A 19,243-nucleotide genomic window follows, 5' to 3' on the forward strand; every position below is an offset into this window, starting at 1 on the left:
GGCCTCACGTGGCTTTGTCTGCTCTCCCACAGTGCCATGGCCACTTTTACTCCAGTGAAAGGGATATGCCCAGGGCTTCTCTCTGCCTCAGAGGCCAGGTCATGCTGTGTCTCAAGTGCACACAGTTCCAAAATCTGGGATAGCTGCATCCAGGTTGCATGTTGGGAATGGCCTCTGACCTGTGCTGGCTGCTCAGCTGTACCCAGGAAGGGTTTGGAGAAGACCTGAGCTGGCCTTGAGCTGCAGCCATATGGGCAGGAGACTGGAATTGTGTCCATGACCAAGGTGGAGCTATTAATGCTGTTCATGGCCAGTTGGTTAAGATTAATTTTAAACATAAGCCATGATGTTTACAATTTCTTACATTTATGTCTCATCAATTATTTTATGTCTGGAGGGATTCAGAGATCCTATTAGATAATTGGGAAAATGTCTGTGCACTTTCTGAGTTTTATGTTCCCTGCTTTCATAGTTTTCAGGCCCGAGTTTCACAGGCTGGCATTGTTACATAAGAGAAAATATTGTCTTTTATCAGTTTTCAATTTGCCACATATCATTTCATTAATTAAGTGCTTTGTTCTTGTCTTACAAAAGAGAGAAAATAATCAGTTCTAATTCCATGTGATGACAAATATAATTTGCTAATAAACTGATAAGCAATATGGGCTAGAGCAACAGGAAGCAGAAATAATAAGTGAATTCATAGACAACAATTACACTTTCATATAAATATACTAGCCTGTAAGGAGATTTTTTTTTTCCTTACATTTTATTATTTCTAGGTGTGCCAACCAGTTCATCCATTCAAAGCATATGTTGCAGGACATAATGCATCAGCAAACGATGATGCAAGGCAAGCTGATAGGACTGGCCAGGGCATAGTACGCTCTTTGTCTCCTGGCTTCAGTGGCCAAAACCAAATTGTTGAATTATTTTGTGAGAGCACAATCTTGTCTTTCATTGAATTATAAAAGACTCTGCCAGGGTTATGTGCTGTTTCCAGTCAGGAATATGGAGGCTTTAAATTCTTGCTGGGTACAAGGAGTACTGTGAAGATGAGGCAATGGGAATGATGCAGAATGAGAGTCTGGACTGAGTTTTTAATAGTGCTTAAAATAGTGATTCCTCACAAATCAACCAAAAGAGTCACATTTGCAAATGAAGAATAACACAGATTCAAAAGATTCTTGCTAACTAAAACTTTATTGTACTTGTGCTCTGCAAAATACATCTGATTATGTGTTGCAGAAGAATAATGTAAAGTTTCACTCATATAAGACTTATAAAATTTTATTTTATAAAATATGCTGGTTATATTACTGATGAGTCTATGCAAATGATTTCACAGAAAAACTATTGTAATATTTATCCTGTTGGGAACTCTTTGTATTCTACAGCTATTAATAATAATAAAAAATATTTAGGAATGTTTTTAAAAACTATTTAAATTTTACTGAGTTCTATTTTTGATGACCCACACGACACTGCCTGGGATTTTTATGACCTGCAGTTTGACTGTTCAGTGTTTGGAGAAATTTAAAAAACCCTGAAGGGTGAATTGAAATATATTTCTCCACACCCAAACTGTCCAGCATCAAAGCCTGCTGCCAATGCCTTTGCAGAGCTGAAAGTTAGTGTAACATCCTACTAACAAAGGATGGTGGGATGGGTTTGAACCCTACACAGAGGAATAATGCTTATATGTTTAAGTGGGGAAGCCAGGGAATAAAAGGACATTTTTAGGAAGTTCATGGTTGACTTAGAATTAAACCTTACCTTTCCTGATCTTTAGGCATAAAGTAATTTGATAAGGAAATTCAAAGTCTGGAGGGAACTATTTCATTGCAGTTTGGTGTAAAAAATTGGCCTCCTTCTCCCACCAAATTCAATCAGCATTACTTGGTTACATGGAAACCACATTTCCATAATCATCCTCTGTGTTTGAGAGTGGATCTCTCTCCCTGAATGGATGTTTGCCGGTGTTGGTCCAGTGGTTATTCCTTTCATTGAAAAGAAAAGAAAATGGTCAGACCTAGGGAGGATGGCACAGCCTTCCTCGCTGCTCGGGTCTGTGCGGTGCCTCCCATGTGGTTTTCAGACAGAGCAGTTAGGGAGTCATGCTCTCCCATTCAGCCTTGAGGGGGCTGCAAGGCTGAAGACAGGACTGCAAAGCTTCAAATACAGAACTCAAAGACACCATTGTGCAGAAAAGGACTTTATACAGTTGCTGAATTTTAAGTCTGTGCCTAAATTCAAAGCATATCTGTGAGGTTTATAAGATTTGCTCAACACTTCTGGAAATCTAGAGCTGTTGTAGAAATGTTCTAGAAACTTTAGAAATGTTGTAGAAATTCTATAGTAGATATTGTTCCATATGATGATTACAAATCCGGGGGTATCTGCATTTATACGCAATCACAGTCATATCTCTAAGCAGTAGACCTCAACCTGGTAACATTGTTTGTGAAGGGACAAAATTTTGTACACATCAGAATGAGTCTTACTTCCTTTCTGTTTATTGCAGAGCTAATCCTTTATTTTATTTTTAAATCTGAATGTTTAAATAGAATTAGGATTGTCTGTTTAATTTGACAATTACAGTAGCTGCAAACATTAAGTTAGGTGTGGTGCACAGTAATTTTTATCAGCATAGTGTAGCAGAATAAAGACCTTTTTGAGAGATCATACAGCTTCTACAATTTGGAAAGTAAATAAAGAAGCAAAAATAAACCTGCCACATCTCCTCATTTGAACTTTTGCAGACTGAGCTCAATCAAAGTGTGGGTTGCACAGAGAGCAGAGTACATGGTTTGGTCTGCAGAGGCTCTAGAAGAGTGCTAGGCTTCCTGTTTTGCATAAACAAATTGAAAAGGTTTTATCTCATTACAAGCTTAAATGTGAGTAAGCAGAGCAGAGTATTACTTTATGTTCAGTGAGTGATGGGACATTTCTTTGCAGTTAATATGCTCCCACTTTGCATGTGGATATTTATCTAGAGCTATAGATTGCCTTTCTGTTCAAAATTATTTTTGAGGTGAAGATAAGCTACTGTCCAAGTCTATGCCATAGGATAGCTGTTTTTGGTTTGGTGTTTGTGTCTTGCTGGAATAACACAGGTTTGTTTGTTCTGTAGCCATTCCAGCCCACCCACATCTTGGTGGTTTGGCCCTTCTGCTTGTCTGCAGGTGTGCCCATTGCTGACCTCATTCACCCATCTATTTGCAGTCATAAATACATCTAACCTAATGTTTGGCAATATTTGTGTTGTGATATCCTTGAAATAGAAAGAAACCTGAACAATTAATTGCTTCTTACAAAGGAAAACTTTTTCCCACTCAGTGTTCATTGAACTAGGTGTTTTTTATGCTGTGACACGAAATGATTGTAAATTTTCTCTTTTATTTTGGGCATCACCACACACTTGGAAGTACCTCTGCTGTGTCACCTGCCTGTTCTTTCTCAGTCCAAATGACCATCTTTGTTAGTACTGCCTTTTAAAATGTATGTAAAGTGCTTAAATGTTCCCAGATGTCAACATGAAAGCAAATTATAATTAATTCTGTACTGCTTTTTTATGTCTAAAGTGCTAGGCATTCTAGCTAAGATTTTCTGTGGCTTAGAATTGGCCTAATTCTGTCAGGCAGGGGAGATTTTGTTGTTCACTTGAATATTACTAGAGTTGACATAAAATATTTGGGTTTTCTTTCTGAAAATTCCGTTCCAGAGCTACATAGATTTATTTCACGATTCTTTCCTATAAAAATTGTATCATCCACGGAGAGAAGTAGATTTAATTTTTATGCCAGAATGAAATCCAGAAGCATTTTGTTTTGTGAGGGAACCCTTTAATGTATTTTTAAAAAATACTGGTAGTGTTAATACAACCCACCCCAGTTGTCATTGGTATCCTGTGCTACTGCCTAAACATGTGGAGTCATTTACACTCCTCTCAGGTGGGAAACTCTGTGTGCTTCAGCTGTGAAAAGAAAGTTCCAGTGCAAACTGTAACTTGGTGTAAAAAAAACCTGGATAATGCACAAACTGCAAGTACAGGCTTTTTTCCCCACAGTGACCTTGTTTTCATTTGATCCTAACCTTCACAAAATTTGGGCCTTTAAGGCTGAAATAGACAGTGTACCAAACTGGATTGCTTTTGTGCTCTTGTAAAAATTCTTGGCTGAACAAAATTTGTTCTTCAGCACTTCACCAAGGTTGGATAAGGGCAGAAATGAAAGTAGGTGGAGAGGTAAAGATCAAAACTCATGCCTGAGAAAGAAATGCTAAGTATAATAGGACAAAATACAGGTTTTAGGGGTAAATGATGACAATGGAGAGAAGTGGGAGAAATTAGAGAAAAATATGAATGAACATTAGCACAGATTTTGGAGGCAAATGTTGGAATGTGTTAGTCATTCAAGAAAAAAATTTTAAAAGAGAAGTACGTACGTATGGGATAAGACTATATCAAGACTGTTTCCTTCCCAAATCCACAGCTAGACATTGTAGCTCTGTGTCCGGCTGTGGCTTTAGCTTCCCAAAAGTGACTCATGAAAGTCACTTTTGAAATTGTGTATATCAGTACTTGCAGTTGTCTTGATGAGTTCATATGGTGGAATTCAGTGCTGGGACTCGAAAGAGGCAAAGTCAGTGGACAGAACAAGCTGGACAATTAGTTTTGTTTCATAGGATATGAGGTTTGCATATACACATGACTGTTTGTGTGGTGCAATCATTAATGAGTCAGATATGTTTTCCTTAGCCCCTGACTTTTAGGGCAGTCGCCAGATGATTGAGCATGGTGTAGGAAAGACTAGGATAGGGTATTTCTCACACAAGTTAAAAGATATATATGTGAAATAGTCAGGAAAATACTAGAAGAGAGGGAATGGTTTCATGGTTAGGAAAATTGGCAATTGTGAAAATGGGATTCTATTCCTGCTTTTACTGATAAGTTCTTATAAAAAGTGGTCAAATTGCTTTGACTGAAATTTTCCGTTGGGCACTAAATACTCATTTTTGGATTTTCTACAGTGGGCCGGAGTGTCAAAGTTCTCTCCCAGCTACAGTTTAAAGTCATTGGTAGTGTGCTTTGCACATATACAAATACAAATACAAATACAAAGTAGTTAAGGAAAATCAGTAGTTTTATTTCATTTGTGAGGAGCCAAAAATCTGTGGAAAGTTTTTCCATTTTCGCCCAATATCTCCATGCCATGATAGGAGAAAGCCATTTCCCCTACAGTCTATTCCACTTCTGAAGTCAATTAACATTTTTGAAACACTTAGATAACTTTGGTGAAAGCTCTAACTAGCTCCAGAGGAATTTGTTAATTTCCCTTTTCAGTTTAGTGTTGAAGTATCACACTAAATAGTTCAATATTCTTTACTGTGGGAGGTATGAGTATGATGCAGAAAAAAAATTGATACCATACTCCAGTGTATTCTTATGATGGAAACAAATGAATTGCCCAGTGAAGCTTTCAGTTTAGGAAATGTTGAAATTAAGTGCTTGATTTCACTATTTGAAAGGGGTGTTCATTTTGGTTTGGGAAAGAATGGGGGGGGAGAAATATATTTAGACAGTGAATTTCCTTTGGTCTATGGTGGTGAAAATTACTTGACAGGCAGATTATGGATATGTGGGGCTTCTAACCAGGAATATCATAGCTAAATTTGTTCCCATTAAAATCAATAAAATATCTTGGATTGCTTCTAGAAGTGTTTGTGGTGTGTATTGCAACAAGTATTCATTCTCCACAGTTCAGAACTGCTCTGGGCCAATGGGATTGCAAAATATCTGTCAACTTTGGCTGACAGCCTAACGTTGCCACAGCAATTTTTCTCTTTAATGAGTAAAATAGGTGATGTTTATAGAAAAATAACTGTCTCATGAGAAGCTGTGCAAAACGTTCCATTTTAAGCCATTCTGTTTATATATAGTTTTGTTGTTTGTTTTCTTTTCTTTTTACTTACTACTGTGGACATTTGCATGAAAACAGGATATTTCTCCTTAAAATTGCAGTCATGGAGAGAATAGCTACTATACCAAAATGGAGCCAACCCACTTAAAACAAAAACCCAACCATTTTATTTACCAAATCTGTTTCTTCTGTGCATGCAAAGTTTCGAGCACTTATTTTCCTACCTAAATTTAGGGGCTGGTTTTTTTTGCATTGGTTTTGTAAAATCAACAAAACAATATGGATGTAATAAAGTGGGAATACATTTCTGCAAAGGTTAAATTATTAAAAATCATAAATAACATTTATGTTTTATTCTTTACAGTGACATCAGAGATAAGAGTGCTTTTTGTTATATGTACTGGCTTTTTCTTTTTACGCAGCCTAGAGACAATGATAAATTGTCTCTTGAGTAAGAGAGAGAGATAAATAGAAAAGCTGAGTCCTGTTTTTGGTTGCTGATGGTCAATAGAATTAATAAACACAAAGAACATCAGAGTTCTCTCTGATGGACAAATTTGACTTTTCCAGTCTCAGGTTGAGTGTAATATTCTTCCAGTTAGGGACATACACTTTTACTGACAAATAACATATTTTCTGTGGTTTGGCAATGTCTTATAATACCCTTAAGATTACTTTAGGTGTCCTGGGATGAACCAGTGTACATTAACACAAGTGTACATTAACCAGCGTACATTAACAGTACATTAACACGAGTGTACATTGACCAGTTTATATTAACACCCATGTTCCTGTATGTATTTACATCACTTAACACCTTAGTCCCTGGCTTCAGGTCTATCTGAGTGCCCAAGGAAACTTCTCAACTGCCCAGAGAGCTCTGTGTCGTCCGTTTCTCTGGCAGAAATGAGAAGGAGAGTGAGTGAGATGTGCTGCCAAATCCCCAGCCCCTGTAAGCCCTCATCCTGGCAATCAGGATCCTGGATCCCAGAGCCTTCCAGCTGGAGACTGCTCCAGCCAGAGCCATCTTACAAGGGCTCTGCCCTGTAGGGGCTCACTGCCCTGGACTGGGAGACTGCCTGCAGTGGCTTGTGGCACGCAGCATGCTTTTCCTGCTGCTCCTCCTCTCAATCTAAGGTGCTTCTCTGAAAGCTGATACCTATCTGTGCAAAATCCACTGGATGAAGCTGTCATCTCTTTGTACAACTGCAGGATTTATAATCACTAATAGGTAAATATTCCCTCTCTGGTTAATAAATGGAACACCAGGATTGCAGTACAGGTGAGCATAGTCCTCTGACTGTAAAGATTTACAGGGAAATTAAAAATGGGCAGGCTTTTTTTGGTACTTCACAGATCAAGTTTTTGAGTTCCAGGAGCACCACTGCTTCCCATTGCTGCCTGCAAATCTTTCAGACGGCATTTTTTTCTCACTTGAACAAAGTGTCCCACTGAGCTTTCCTAGTGTAACCAGCCTGCATTTGGCTCTGAGAGCCAAAACAGTCTCTTTACCTCATTGGGGCCATATGAATTTGTGCTTTGCAAATAAAAATTATAAAAACTATTTTAAATATACCTCTCAATTCTAACTGCAGATGTAAACTGCATTTTTGGCCTGCAACTTCACAGAGTCAGGGTCCTTTTGTTCAGGCCAAACACCATTTAAATGTGACTGAAAAATACAAAGACCCTCTCTGGAAAGAAACATCAAGGGCTCTTTGGAGGAATTAGTTGCATTTATTCCTATTTTATAACTGTTCTGTATGTAATTTACACTCAACAACTTTTTAGGTTGTTTTTAGTTTGAGCAGCTAATGATTCATGTTTTTTCATCCTTGTAAGATTTGACATGGGGTTGTGGCTTGATGAAATGTTTGCAAAGTAATTCAGCATTAATAGGCCAGTTAGTTTCCTTGGTTATCTCGTGGTGATATTCAGCTCCCACCTATTTTGCTCAGTGCTACTTTGGCAAACTGTTAGAGATTTCAGCAGCAGGCAGTTCACAGTAATTATATCATATAAAACACTAAGTAAATATATGATAAATGAGCAAATGTTAACCAAACAAGAAATGCAACCCTGGGCACTAACTGGACTTGAAATTCTCATGGGTAAACACAGCAGGTGAGCAAAGGAGTATGACAAATGGGGTAAGAATTTCTTAAAGCCTGACTGCCGCAAGTAGGTCAATGGAGCTGAGTCAGCATGGGAAGGACACAGTAATTTACTGTTGATTCAAAAGCCAGTAGCTCACTGCTGCCCTTCTGGGTGATGTGGAATGCATCAGCTGGAAATGCAGATGACTAACCTTCAGAGACTGCAGCTTCTGCTGCTCTTCAGCCCAACTCTTTTGCTGCTCCTTTCCAGGGGCACTTCTTTGGAAACAACAGCATGTCATTGAGCTGTTGGGATAACCTACAGTCAGACCAGCAGCCAAAAATTGTGAATGATACCAGTCATCTTTTTAGAAGTTGCAGTTTTACAATTTACGTTTCTGAATTGAAAAACATTGCTTTCACTTTGCCTTTATCAGGCCATTATACGTGGTAAATATATGTGTACAAATTATTGTTTAGCAATATAATTTATAGTTCTTTGCTATAGGATTTCTTACATAAAACATGCTTTTCCTATGCTATTCCTCCAACATTTTCCCCACTAGAAACAAGGCCTTTTTCTGCCTTTCTTCTTCCCATCTCTATTTTTCTGTACAGACATACATTTAGTTCTTGTGTTGATGGTTACTTTACTCTTAAGTTACGTCTCTGCCTGACCTCCAGCTTTTCTCTGTTTTCGTTGTCAGCTCATGGATGCTATGACTGTAGGACTGTGCTGACTGACCCCTCTGGAGTTTTCACTTCGCCATGCTTCCCCAGTGACTATCCCAACAGCCAAGCGTGCAAGTGGATCATCCGAGCACCTCATGGATTTATCATCCAGCTAACATTTATTGATTTCGACATTGAAGAAGCTCCAGGCTGCATTTATGATTCACTGACATTAGACAATGGAGAAAGCCCAATGAACCTTTGTGGCATCACTGCCAAAGGATTATCCTATAATTCTACCGGAAATGAAATGATTGTGTCATTTAAAAGCGACTTCAGTATCCAAAAGAAAGGTTTTAATGCCAGCTATGTACGAAGTAAGTAAGTCCGAAGCATTTTATCCCATTATAGATGTTATAAGGAAAAGTTCTATAAGGATTAGAATGACTTCCCAAAGGAATCAAGAATAAGATAGAGAATCCATAAGAAGAGAATGAATGGGTGAGGCTGCACTTTACAGGGTGATCTTGTAAATTTTATTAGCTAATTTATTTTTCTTTGGATCAAAATTATTTTATTCCAGGACACGACAAGAAGTGTGTTAGAAAAACTTTTCACATACAAAGATTTTAGGCCTGACAGTTCTCTCCCTGCCAATTTATGCTGGAGGATTTGGAAGCAGGACAGGTGCGCACCTGCAGAGGGACATAGAAACCTAAAGGAGAACATGAGAGGCAACTTAGTTGAGCCAGAAAGGTCAGCCTGGTCCTGTGGCCCAGTGTAACTCCCAGAAGTGAGGAGCAGTTTGTGCTGAAAGCAGAGCTTCTCGGAGTTCATCCAGCCTCTGGAACAAACTCCCAGGCATGAGCTGACGTTGCAAAATGACTACCTGTCATCCCAGTTCCTTGACCTTTCTTTCCCTTCCCTAAGTATGTAATAATGGTTTTAAAGGTTTGACAAAGACACTCATGCTTTTTTCCCTAGAAGATAAGCGTATAAATAATTTCCGGTTGGAGCATTAATTAGAATTAACTAGACAGCAAAGGGCAGTGACGTAATGAAGGGCATTTGGACAGTCGCTGCCAGGCCCCGTGTGTGGCTCACTGTTCATTCCACTTCAGGGCTATGGTTTCCAGTTGCATGGTCTCAGTAGACTTTCTTTTTGTAGTGGTTGCACACCTTAAACTGAGCACTAGTATTGCATTTAGCCGTTATATTATTGTAGCACAGTTCTGTTCTGCAGGTAGGCTTGTTGTAAAAACACAGAGCAGGGAAGTTTGGCAGTTCTCTCATCAGTCACAAGCACATCTTCCTCATGGTAATTTTAAAGTATTTATTGCACATTTCATTTTTAGATAATTAAGATAGTAAATCCCAGGAATTATAGGACAAAAGTAGGCATAATTATGTCATCACAGTCTGTGTGCAGTCCTGAAAAGAAAAAAGGTAACATCACAGTGAAGCTAAAAATACTTCTCTCTACTGAGGTCCTTTCATACTGACAAAATAATGTAGTAATAATTGTAGGAGCACCTGTTTTCTTATGAAAGTCAAAGCAAATTTTCTGAAAGGCTTCTATTTGAAAAGGCTTTCTATTTGAAATTAACAAAAGTCTTGCTGTATTGTAAGCAGTTGTAAAATCAAGTGGATCGTAAAAAATTATATACAGTCAGATTATGCAAATATTTAATATTTTAATGTTTAAATATCACTGTAAGAGATGAGTTACAATTGGAATTAAAAGATGCAATGTTGACCTCAGCTGTGTTTAATAAGGAGAAGAAAAGTCTACAAACATAGGCAGAGAGCCCTTTGTGTATATATACCTAGACTAATGCATTATAATGGAAGCAAGAATATTACCTCCAAATTGAGTAGTACCTTATACTCATGGATAGCACCATCAAAATTAAATAGTCCTGGAAGATAGCCTTTTATGTTGAAAAAGAAGGCTATTCTCCAGTGCAAGTAAAAGCATCAAAGACCTTCACCAGTGGCTTATATTTTAATGTTTCACAAACATATTAGTTCAGAAGCTCTGTGTTAAGGCTTGCTGTTAAGCACCTAGGTTGAGAACTGGCTTCATTTGGTTTCATTACTCCAAATGTGTAACTTTCACCTGATGTCTTGATTTTGACTGTGGATGCTGGGAGAGCTGTCTGCATTCTTTTAGGGCAAATTATAACTATATTCTGCTTATTACTCACAGTTGTGCAACTGTGTTACTTTCAGAACACAGTTACAGACAAACATCATAGTAAAACTTAACCTGCAAATGGATACAGAAAAGAGTCTGGGGAAAGGGATCATAATGTACTGCTTTCCTTTCAAGTTATAAAAGCATGTGGAAAATAGCACATCAATGTGCACACACACTGAAATGACAACACATCCACATGGCAGATGCCTGTGCTATGCTCTGCTATGCTTGCAAAGAGTTTCCACAGCATTTAAAAAGATTGCACACCCCTTCACTTCACGTCATGTGAAAAATTGCACACCCCCTCACTTCACATGAAGTTTCAAAGCTTGTAGTTCAAGCTGACACCATCTTTAACTATCAAAAATGTGACACGGCAGCAAAAGCATTAATTTCTCCCAGAACTAGGGGAATGCTGTTATATTTTTTTCCCTTTCTAAGAAATTACATTTTATATATAATAATAAAATTAACTAGTTTGTTCCACTTTGAATTTCAGAAAGTAATACAAAATTGGAAAGTAAAAGGCCATTCAAAGACGCACAATTTGCTATCTAGAAATGAAGTTTAAAAAGACATTAGTGATATAAACATCCTAACATGCAGCATGTACACAAGACAAAATACATGTGGGGAAAGACAGACAAGAGAGTGAGTTGTGGGAGAGAATTAGTTCGGGAGTAGAACAGCTTTTGTGTGATTGCTCAGTTTTATGTAACTTTCAAACTGAGTTTTGCAGAGTCCTGTTGTCCATATCAAATTGGCCACCCACACAAATGTTTGTTTCCTGCCTGCCACCTCCTGCAACACACCAATAGCAGATGGACAGGCCATATCCTCAGCTGCAGTAAACCAATCTAGCTTTGCCAGTCTTAGGGGAATTATTTCAATTTACACCAGCTGAAGAGCTGTCATGGTAAATAATTTCCTAGTAACACTTAACTGTAAGTAATAACTCCACCAGTAAGTAGAAGTCAGTCACCAAAAGGGGAGGAAGGAGAGCCAACAGACCTGTGTTAGTACAGAAATGCTTGAGGCTATTTACAATACAGTTAAGCAGGACTGCAGTAGCCCAAATTAAAAGCACAATTCACTGAGGTAGTAACAAAACACCCCCAAACATATTTTGTATGTGGACACTTGCAGACCTCATTAAAGTTTGGCACATTTCTTCCAGCCTCAGAGAAAGGGAAGATGAAAGCTAGGGAGCTAGAAACAGCAGAAGGCACCCCTTAAGCACCAAACTATACTGAAAAGCCCAAGGGCTGGCAGGAGACCAGTATTCCCTGCAAGGGATTATAAAATAGAGCCGAAGGACTCCTCCCTTGCTTATGTGTGAAGGGGTGTATGAGATGTGAGACAGTGAGACACAAGTAAGGTCGATGTTTGTATGTTCTTTGTAAGAAAATGTGTCAAAAACCCCCATGCCCATTGTAATCCAGTTATCACAGAACAGTCTGAGTTGGAAGGGACCCAGAAGAATCAAGTGCAGCCATGGTGTGAATGGCCCATACAGGGATCAAACCCACAACCCTGGCATTATTCACACTTCATTACCCTCTACCCAGCTGAGCTAGTCTCAGGATCTTCTCAAAGGAAAAAATTTAGCATCATTCTGAAAGTATTCTCAAGCACCCAGATGAATATTCCAAGAATATATGTATATTCTTCCTCAGAGAATAACCAGTTTCTCTGATACTAACATTTAAATTCCTCAGTGTGATGACTGACTGTGCAACAACAACCAGGAAAGAGATCTGCACTTAATATTGATGGCAGGATTTGGTTTTCTCCATGTGGACAAACTACTTGTCAGTTTTGTCTTTTCAATATATGGGATATGGGGAAGCTGCCAGTGGTTAAATCTGTACGATGAATACAGCAAAACTGAGTAGACTTCTTCAGTACGGGAGCAAAGTCCTTCCCATTTATGTCTCTTTCTGTACTGTTTAAATGTGACCAGGTTGTCCATAACTTTTCTGACCACCTGGTCTGGATAGTGCTCATGTGAATAAGCTTTCTTCTTTTTCAAGTCTTGAATCCTTACGCTTCTTCTGGAACACTTTCCATGTTACGTAAAGGAGCTTACGGTATAATTAACCCGCTAAAAAAATGCCCCTGTTTTCAATGGAGAGTTGAATGCAATTTCTATCTATAAAATTGTTACAGCATGCTTTTTCCCTTGGGAAGAAAAATAAATCTATGAAGTAAATCCAGTAACTATAAAAGCCCAGTATTTTTCTCTCTTCCCTCCTATTATGCAGTTGCTGGGTTGGCAGATAATGAGCAATGCTTTATGTTATTTTACTATGTAATATATTGGTCAAATTATGTTCTTGTATATCATATCCAAAAATGGTAGTTTGGAGCTCAGAGCCTTTGCAAGCAGCTGGCAAAGGGAATTTGCAGTGCCACAGACAGCACAGAATCCTTATACACCATGTATCTGTGTCTTTTCCTGAGTTTGGCATGACAGTCACCCTTCCCTCAGGTCTCACACTCTCATGTTTGAAAGGGTTTTATTTCAATAAATATATATAAAAATATATATAAAAAAAATATATATATATATGTATCTGTGTCTTTTCCGGAGTTTGGCATGACAGTCACCCTTCCCTCAGGTCTCACACTCTCATGTTTGAAAGGGTTTTATTTCAATCTAAGAGAATAGGTGTAGTAATTAGTGTAAGCGTCATGACATCACTGATAAATCCCAGAGGAGACTGGGAATTAACTACTGTGGCAGTTATTTTTCACCTTCTGCAAGAAACAGTTTCATTTCCAGCATATACACTGTGAAAACACGTAAGAGGTAGCAGACATTTGCAGGAGATATGGGTCTGAGGCAGAACTGAGGAGCCAGAAGTAAAACCGAGGGCTGTTGCAATCTATACCAGACACTTCTGCATGAATGGCAGCCGGAAACTTTTCTGAGGAGAAATTTGCTGTAAGAATTGTGCTGCCATAAATGTGACAATAAAACTGAGCATAGTGACATTCTCTTTTGAAAAATAATGTTCTCTGAAATACAGTGAACAGAATTTTCATTCATGTACTCATGGAGAAAAAGTATGTCATGTGATACTTTCTTATTTAGTGGTTGTCATTTTGCCCATGCAAATGAGTATATTTAACAACAATTAGAGCAATTCTGCCTAAATACCCTTACAGCAATATATAAATTGCTGTAGGACTAGAAATTTCTAGACACTTGTGCAAAGTCCAAAACTGCTGACCCAACTGTTAGTAAATAGGGAACAGCTTGGATAGAAATATTCATGAGCACACAATTGCAGTATTTGACCAGAAAGCTGCTGGGGACAAAATGAGAAGATGCCTAATGCTGTGCAGAAATACCCATTGCTGAATTCAGCAACAAAAGGCTTCAGTTTGCCAAGGAATGTAATGGGGCCTTTCTTCTATTGCGATATTTAAAAGAAGGAAGGCCCAAACTTCACTGGTGTAATGCAGTCATGCAGACAAGTAATTAAAATAACATATTTTAAAAGCACATCATACTGTGTTTTTCGAATAACTGGTTTATTCCATTGCTTAATGCATCCTTACTAGATGAATGAGAAGTAATTTTTATTAAGTGAGCTGAAGCAGAGTTGGAGGGCAGTAGGTAATATGTCCTAATATTGCTCTTAACACAACTTAGGGGGCTGTTAACTCGGTGTCACACAGCATTCTCTGTGCCATTGAAAGGATCGCTGCATATTTTCAGCTGAGTTCACTCCCAAGTCAAATTCCCTTTGGTGTGTGCTGCTGGTGTATTACAGTGTTAAAAACAACCTGATGAATGTTTGTTTGATTTAATGTATGTTACTTTAACCCCTGCTGCCAGTCTGCCTTTATTCCTATATGATGAAATTTTTTTTGATAGTTTACGCATCTGCTCTTGGTTCTAGTTGCCGTGTCTCTGAGGAACCAGAAAGTCATCATTCCCCAGGTTCCTGACATCGATGCTGTGTCTGTGGCAGAGACCGTCTCACTGCCAGAGCTTAGACAGTTTACACTGTGCTTTGAAGCAACCAAGGGCAACAGCGATGACAACGACGACTGGAAGGTTTTCTCCTACACTGATGCATTGTTGAGAGAGCTCTTCAGCTTCGGGAAGACCACAAAAGGCCATTTTCTGTCCATCTCAGGCACACAGTGCATCCTTAAGAATGCATTGCCCCGAAATGCGGAGTTTTTCACAGGAACCTTTCAGCAGCTGTGCGTTGTATGGGACAGCTTCTCGGGCACTATAGGTATATATGCCAAAAACACCTATCATGTGGTGGACTGTCCAGAGATCTATGACAAAGTTATCCCTGGAAATGGGAGGCTGGTGCTGGGCTCTAACAGCAATGAAGTGAGCTCTCTAAATGGGGACATTTACAACTTCCGCCTCTGGAATTTCACCATGAATGCGCAAACACTGGCCAACCTCAGCTGCGATGTGAAAGGAAACATTGTAGACTGGGAAAATGAATTCTGGAGTATTCCAACTTCAGCGCTGAAAGCAGAAAACAATTTGAGTTGTGGTGAGTATGCCTTGCCAAAACTTTTTTGCTTATCCTCCCCCCCCAACACTTCTGTATTTTGCTGAACATACCACATACCATGATAGAAAAAAATGAGAGCATTCCCATGAAAGAAAAATAGCAAGGTCTTACCTTTATTAGAGTTTAGCTCAACTCTTACCATAAACAGAGGCTTTGAAAGGGTATGGAGTTGAGTCTTTAAAGGAAAAGGACAAGTCCCCTAAGTGTATTGAGCTACTTGAAATGATCTGCAGATCAAAGATTTCCTAAACACTCCATATTGGCTCATTCAAAAGGGGAATAATGTTGAATACCTACTAGATAAGATTACTGTGGTCTCTGGAGAAAAAAATGTATGTTAGCTAATTAATTACTAAATGTTTTTGTACCTGCCCTTTGGCCCTTTGATTAGCCAGAGGAGCCCATGCTAGCCTCATGCTGTACATGCAGAGCCAGCAAAAGTATTGACAAAAGCAGTGCATAGGTGACAGGAAATAAGAATAAATTATTAAATTGGAAGAGATGGACAGGAAGGAAGAGTTAGAGATAAAAATCATGAGATTTTTTCTTCATGATGACATATTACCAGTCCTTTTTTAACTGGTACTTACTGAAGGTGTTTTTTCCTGGACATTACTCCAGAAAATAAATTTCAATACATTTACCAGCCTATTCTCATTTTATGCCTCAGACACTTGATTCACATAAATGTCCTGGAGTGTTTTTTGTACATTTGACAGAGCATCTGTCAGCATTCTGAGAATCCTTAGTTTAGAAGAGAAGCTGCCATCACTAAGGCATTCTAGCTTCTGTATCTAGTAGTTCTTGAGGGATTAAGGTGGCTAAAAAAGCTGCTTTGCTTGCTTTATTGTACTCATATCAAAGTGTGTGATGCTTAATCACAGCTAGAACTACTAAGAAAGATCTCAACATGCCTCTGCTAAAAAAATTAAGCAACACTTGTATGAAACCCCAAGCAACTAGGTACCTTTGCTTTTCTACCAGAATAAAGAAAAGGCTGATCTGACCATGAGTGATGAACAAAAACATTTTTTCTCTATAATGTTGTGGGGGGTTTTTTTGACAAAAAAAAACCCAAAACAACTGTTTCTATTTCATTGATATAAACTGATCTGATAGAGAATAACTTCCCAAAAAATCGTGCTCTTCTTACTCTGTTACACCATGATGTCTACCATACCATAGGTTGTTTACGAAAAAACCTATCTCTGTAAAAGCTGCAATCTCATTTAATTTTGACTGGAGTAGGAGTCTTGTTCTTCTTTCTGCTAAAGACTGTACAATCCTAAGACACAAATATAATATCACAGCTGTGATATTGTAGATAGAATATTTTTCATTCCACAACTTTATTCCCCGAGATGTGAGTTGTCAGTAGTTTTCCTGCAGCAGAACATAGTTTTAGAAAAAGTATATTAGTGTTCCTGCTTGAGGCTCAGTATCTATTCAAGTAATTTAAAATGTATCAGCATATAAACATTGTTGTTGCCTCTAAATAAGCCTATGAGGAAACTGACTCACTAGCTATTTTTCTTTCCTTGACATGAAATCACCCTCTGTGATACAGGCTTTCCTGAGCCATAGTATTCCTGAAAGAAAATTCTGGATGCAGACCCATTTCAAAGATCATTACTAATCCCACAGATGAAATTGTTGGAATTGCCTTCCCTTCCTCCTCTCAAGTAAAAGCCTTCTTTGTAAAATCAGCCTTCAACAGGAGAGTTGATGAGTCAGGCTATCAAACATGAATAAACCACTGGCATTGGGAAGCTGACTCTGATTAGGCTTCTTTTAACAGCAGTGAAAGGATTTATGCAGAAAAGAGTTTTTCACACAACTCCAATAATGCTTCACCAGGAAGTGGCCTGTAACTTAAAAGAAAGCAAACCAAGCATTTAGCAGTGATCTCAACATATCTTTGCCTGAACAGTGCTTACATTTTCAAGGGGTATTATTTTTATAGTTTCTCAGACAAAGCTTTTACAAGTAGATTTATGGGGCATAAAACACTGGCAAATTGTTTCAGATAATCTTTTCATAGTTTTACCTTTTATTAGTTTATTCCATAGACTAATGTTTTCACAGCTGTGCAGTTGTGGTGGGGTGTTTGCATAAGACTTGACAGAATTCTGTTTTTATTGCCATACCTTTGTGCAGATTGCATGTAAAGGTATGCATACACAGCCTAGGTATCCAGACTTATTTTAAAACAAGTAACATAGGTAATGATAGAAGTATGGCTATTGCCCACCAGTTCAGAGTTCAGTGCAGGCAAACTGAGGAGCATTTAATCAACTTCTGATTCTGAAGCCTGCACTGGCTACAGCTATAGCAGGATAGGATCTACTCATTTTAAGGGTAACATGGCCACATATCTGTCCATGCCTGCAACTGTTTGTTTTTTCATGTGCATTTCATGGATTCTTCATACCCAAAGGCTGAAGAAATCCTTAATTTTGCTCTCAGATGTAACTCAGTGTGGGATGTGTCTGCCTTAGGCAGCTGGCCAGTGTTTCAGGCTAAGATAATTGCCCTCAGTGCTGTTTATTAATAGTAGAATCAAAAAGCTATTCCACAGGTCAGTGCATCTCATGCTGGAAAAGATGTCTCATTAAGTCAAAGTTCTTTTGCTGTGGGAGTGCCTGTTCCTCTCCACTGGCTATAAAGTCCAGCATGACAAGCAGATATGGATGTCTGAGTTTTAGACATTTGAACTGAGATGTATCACACAATGTGTCTGTAATACAGGTTCGTGGAGTCACAAATCCTGTCAGCAAACCTGCTCCAGAATGGGCTCCTGTCTTCATAGGTACACAGCTCCTGCCAGGAGTCTTCTCCAGTGCCAGTTTTCCATGGAGCAACAGCCTCCTTCAGGCACCCACCTGCTCTAGCATGTTGTCCTCCACAGGCTGCAGGTGGATCTCTGCCCCACCATGGACCCCATGGGCTGCAGAGGCACAGCTGCTTCCCCATGGTCTGCACCACGGGCTGCAGGGGAATCTGAGCTCAGGCACCTGCAGCACCTCCTGCCCCTCCTTCCTCACTGGCCTTGGTGTCTGTTGGATTTTGCTCTCACACATTCTCACTCCTCACTTGGCTGCAACTGCTGATGTGCAGTAACTTTTCCCCCTTTTAAAATCCATTATCCCAGAGACACTACCATTGCTGCTTACAGGCTCAGCCTTGGCCAACACATCCATCTTGGAGCTGGCTGGCATTGGCTCCGTTGGACATAGGGAAAGCTTCTGTGAGAGGCTTCTCAGAGAACTGCCCCTTGTACCTCCTTGCTGCCAAACACTTGCCATGCAAAAGCAATGCAGCAGTCTTCTGACTTAAATGTTTTGTAAATTTTGATTTGATTTTGTTTTTTAGTTTCACCAAATAAAATCACAATCTTGTTTAAAATACTTAATGAAGAAAATATGAACACCCCTAGTATTTCCATCCAACTCCCAGGTCATCTTTCCATGTTACACAACAGGGGTGAAACAGAGTAGGTTTTGATATTGACTGTTTAATATTAACAAATTTATTTTGGGAGAAAAAACCCACCTCGTGAGGGGGATAGTACACTCATTTAGAACATCCTTCCTGGAGTTCATAAGAATTGTACCAAGAAAGTGAATTTGCCTCTATCTCTTAATCCATTAAAAAAATCAGTGAAATTTAATATTTGTTGAGGATCATTTAATATTTGTTGTTTTAATTATGCCCTATATTTGTTGGCAACACATGTAGTGGTATCTGTGTCATGATGCAGTTTCTGTGTCAAAGCTCCATGCTTCATTTGTTCTTGCATCA

General features: G+C 38.8%; 1 protein-coding gene across 6 annotated transcripts in view; it reads left to right on the forward strand.

Moving 5' to 3' along the window:
- Positions 1 to 19,243, forward strand: part of ADGRG6 (adhesion G protein-coupled receptor G6) — a 110,709-nt gene that overhangs the window by 33,581 nt on the left and 57,885 nt on the right. For all 6 annotated transcript variants that reach the window (XM_030946666.1, XM_030946667.1, XM_030946668.1 and 3 more), the window contains exons 3-4: positions 8,725 to 9,066; positions 14,801 to 15,421. In XM_030946666.1, coding sequence (XP_030802526.1) covers positions 8,725 to 9,066; positions 14,801 to 15,421 — 963 coding nt within the window. The remainder of the gene's footprint in view (positions 1 to 8,724; positions 9,067 to 14,800; positions 15,422 to 19,243) is intronic.

This window comes from Camarhynchus parvulus, chromosome 3 (assembly GCF_901933205.1).
Source record: "Camarhynchus parvulus chromosome 3, STF_HiC, whole genome shotgun sequence".
In the NCBI taxonomy this organism is placed as follows: Eukaryota; Metazoa; Chordata; class Aves; order Passeriformes; family Thraupidae; genus Camarhynchus; species Camarhynchus parvulus.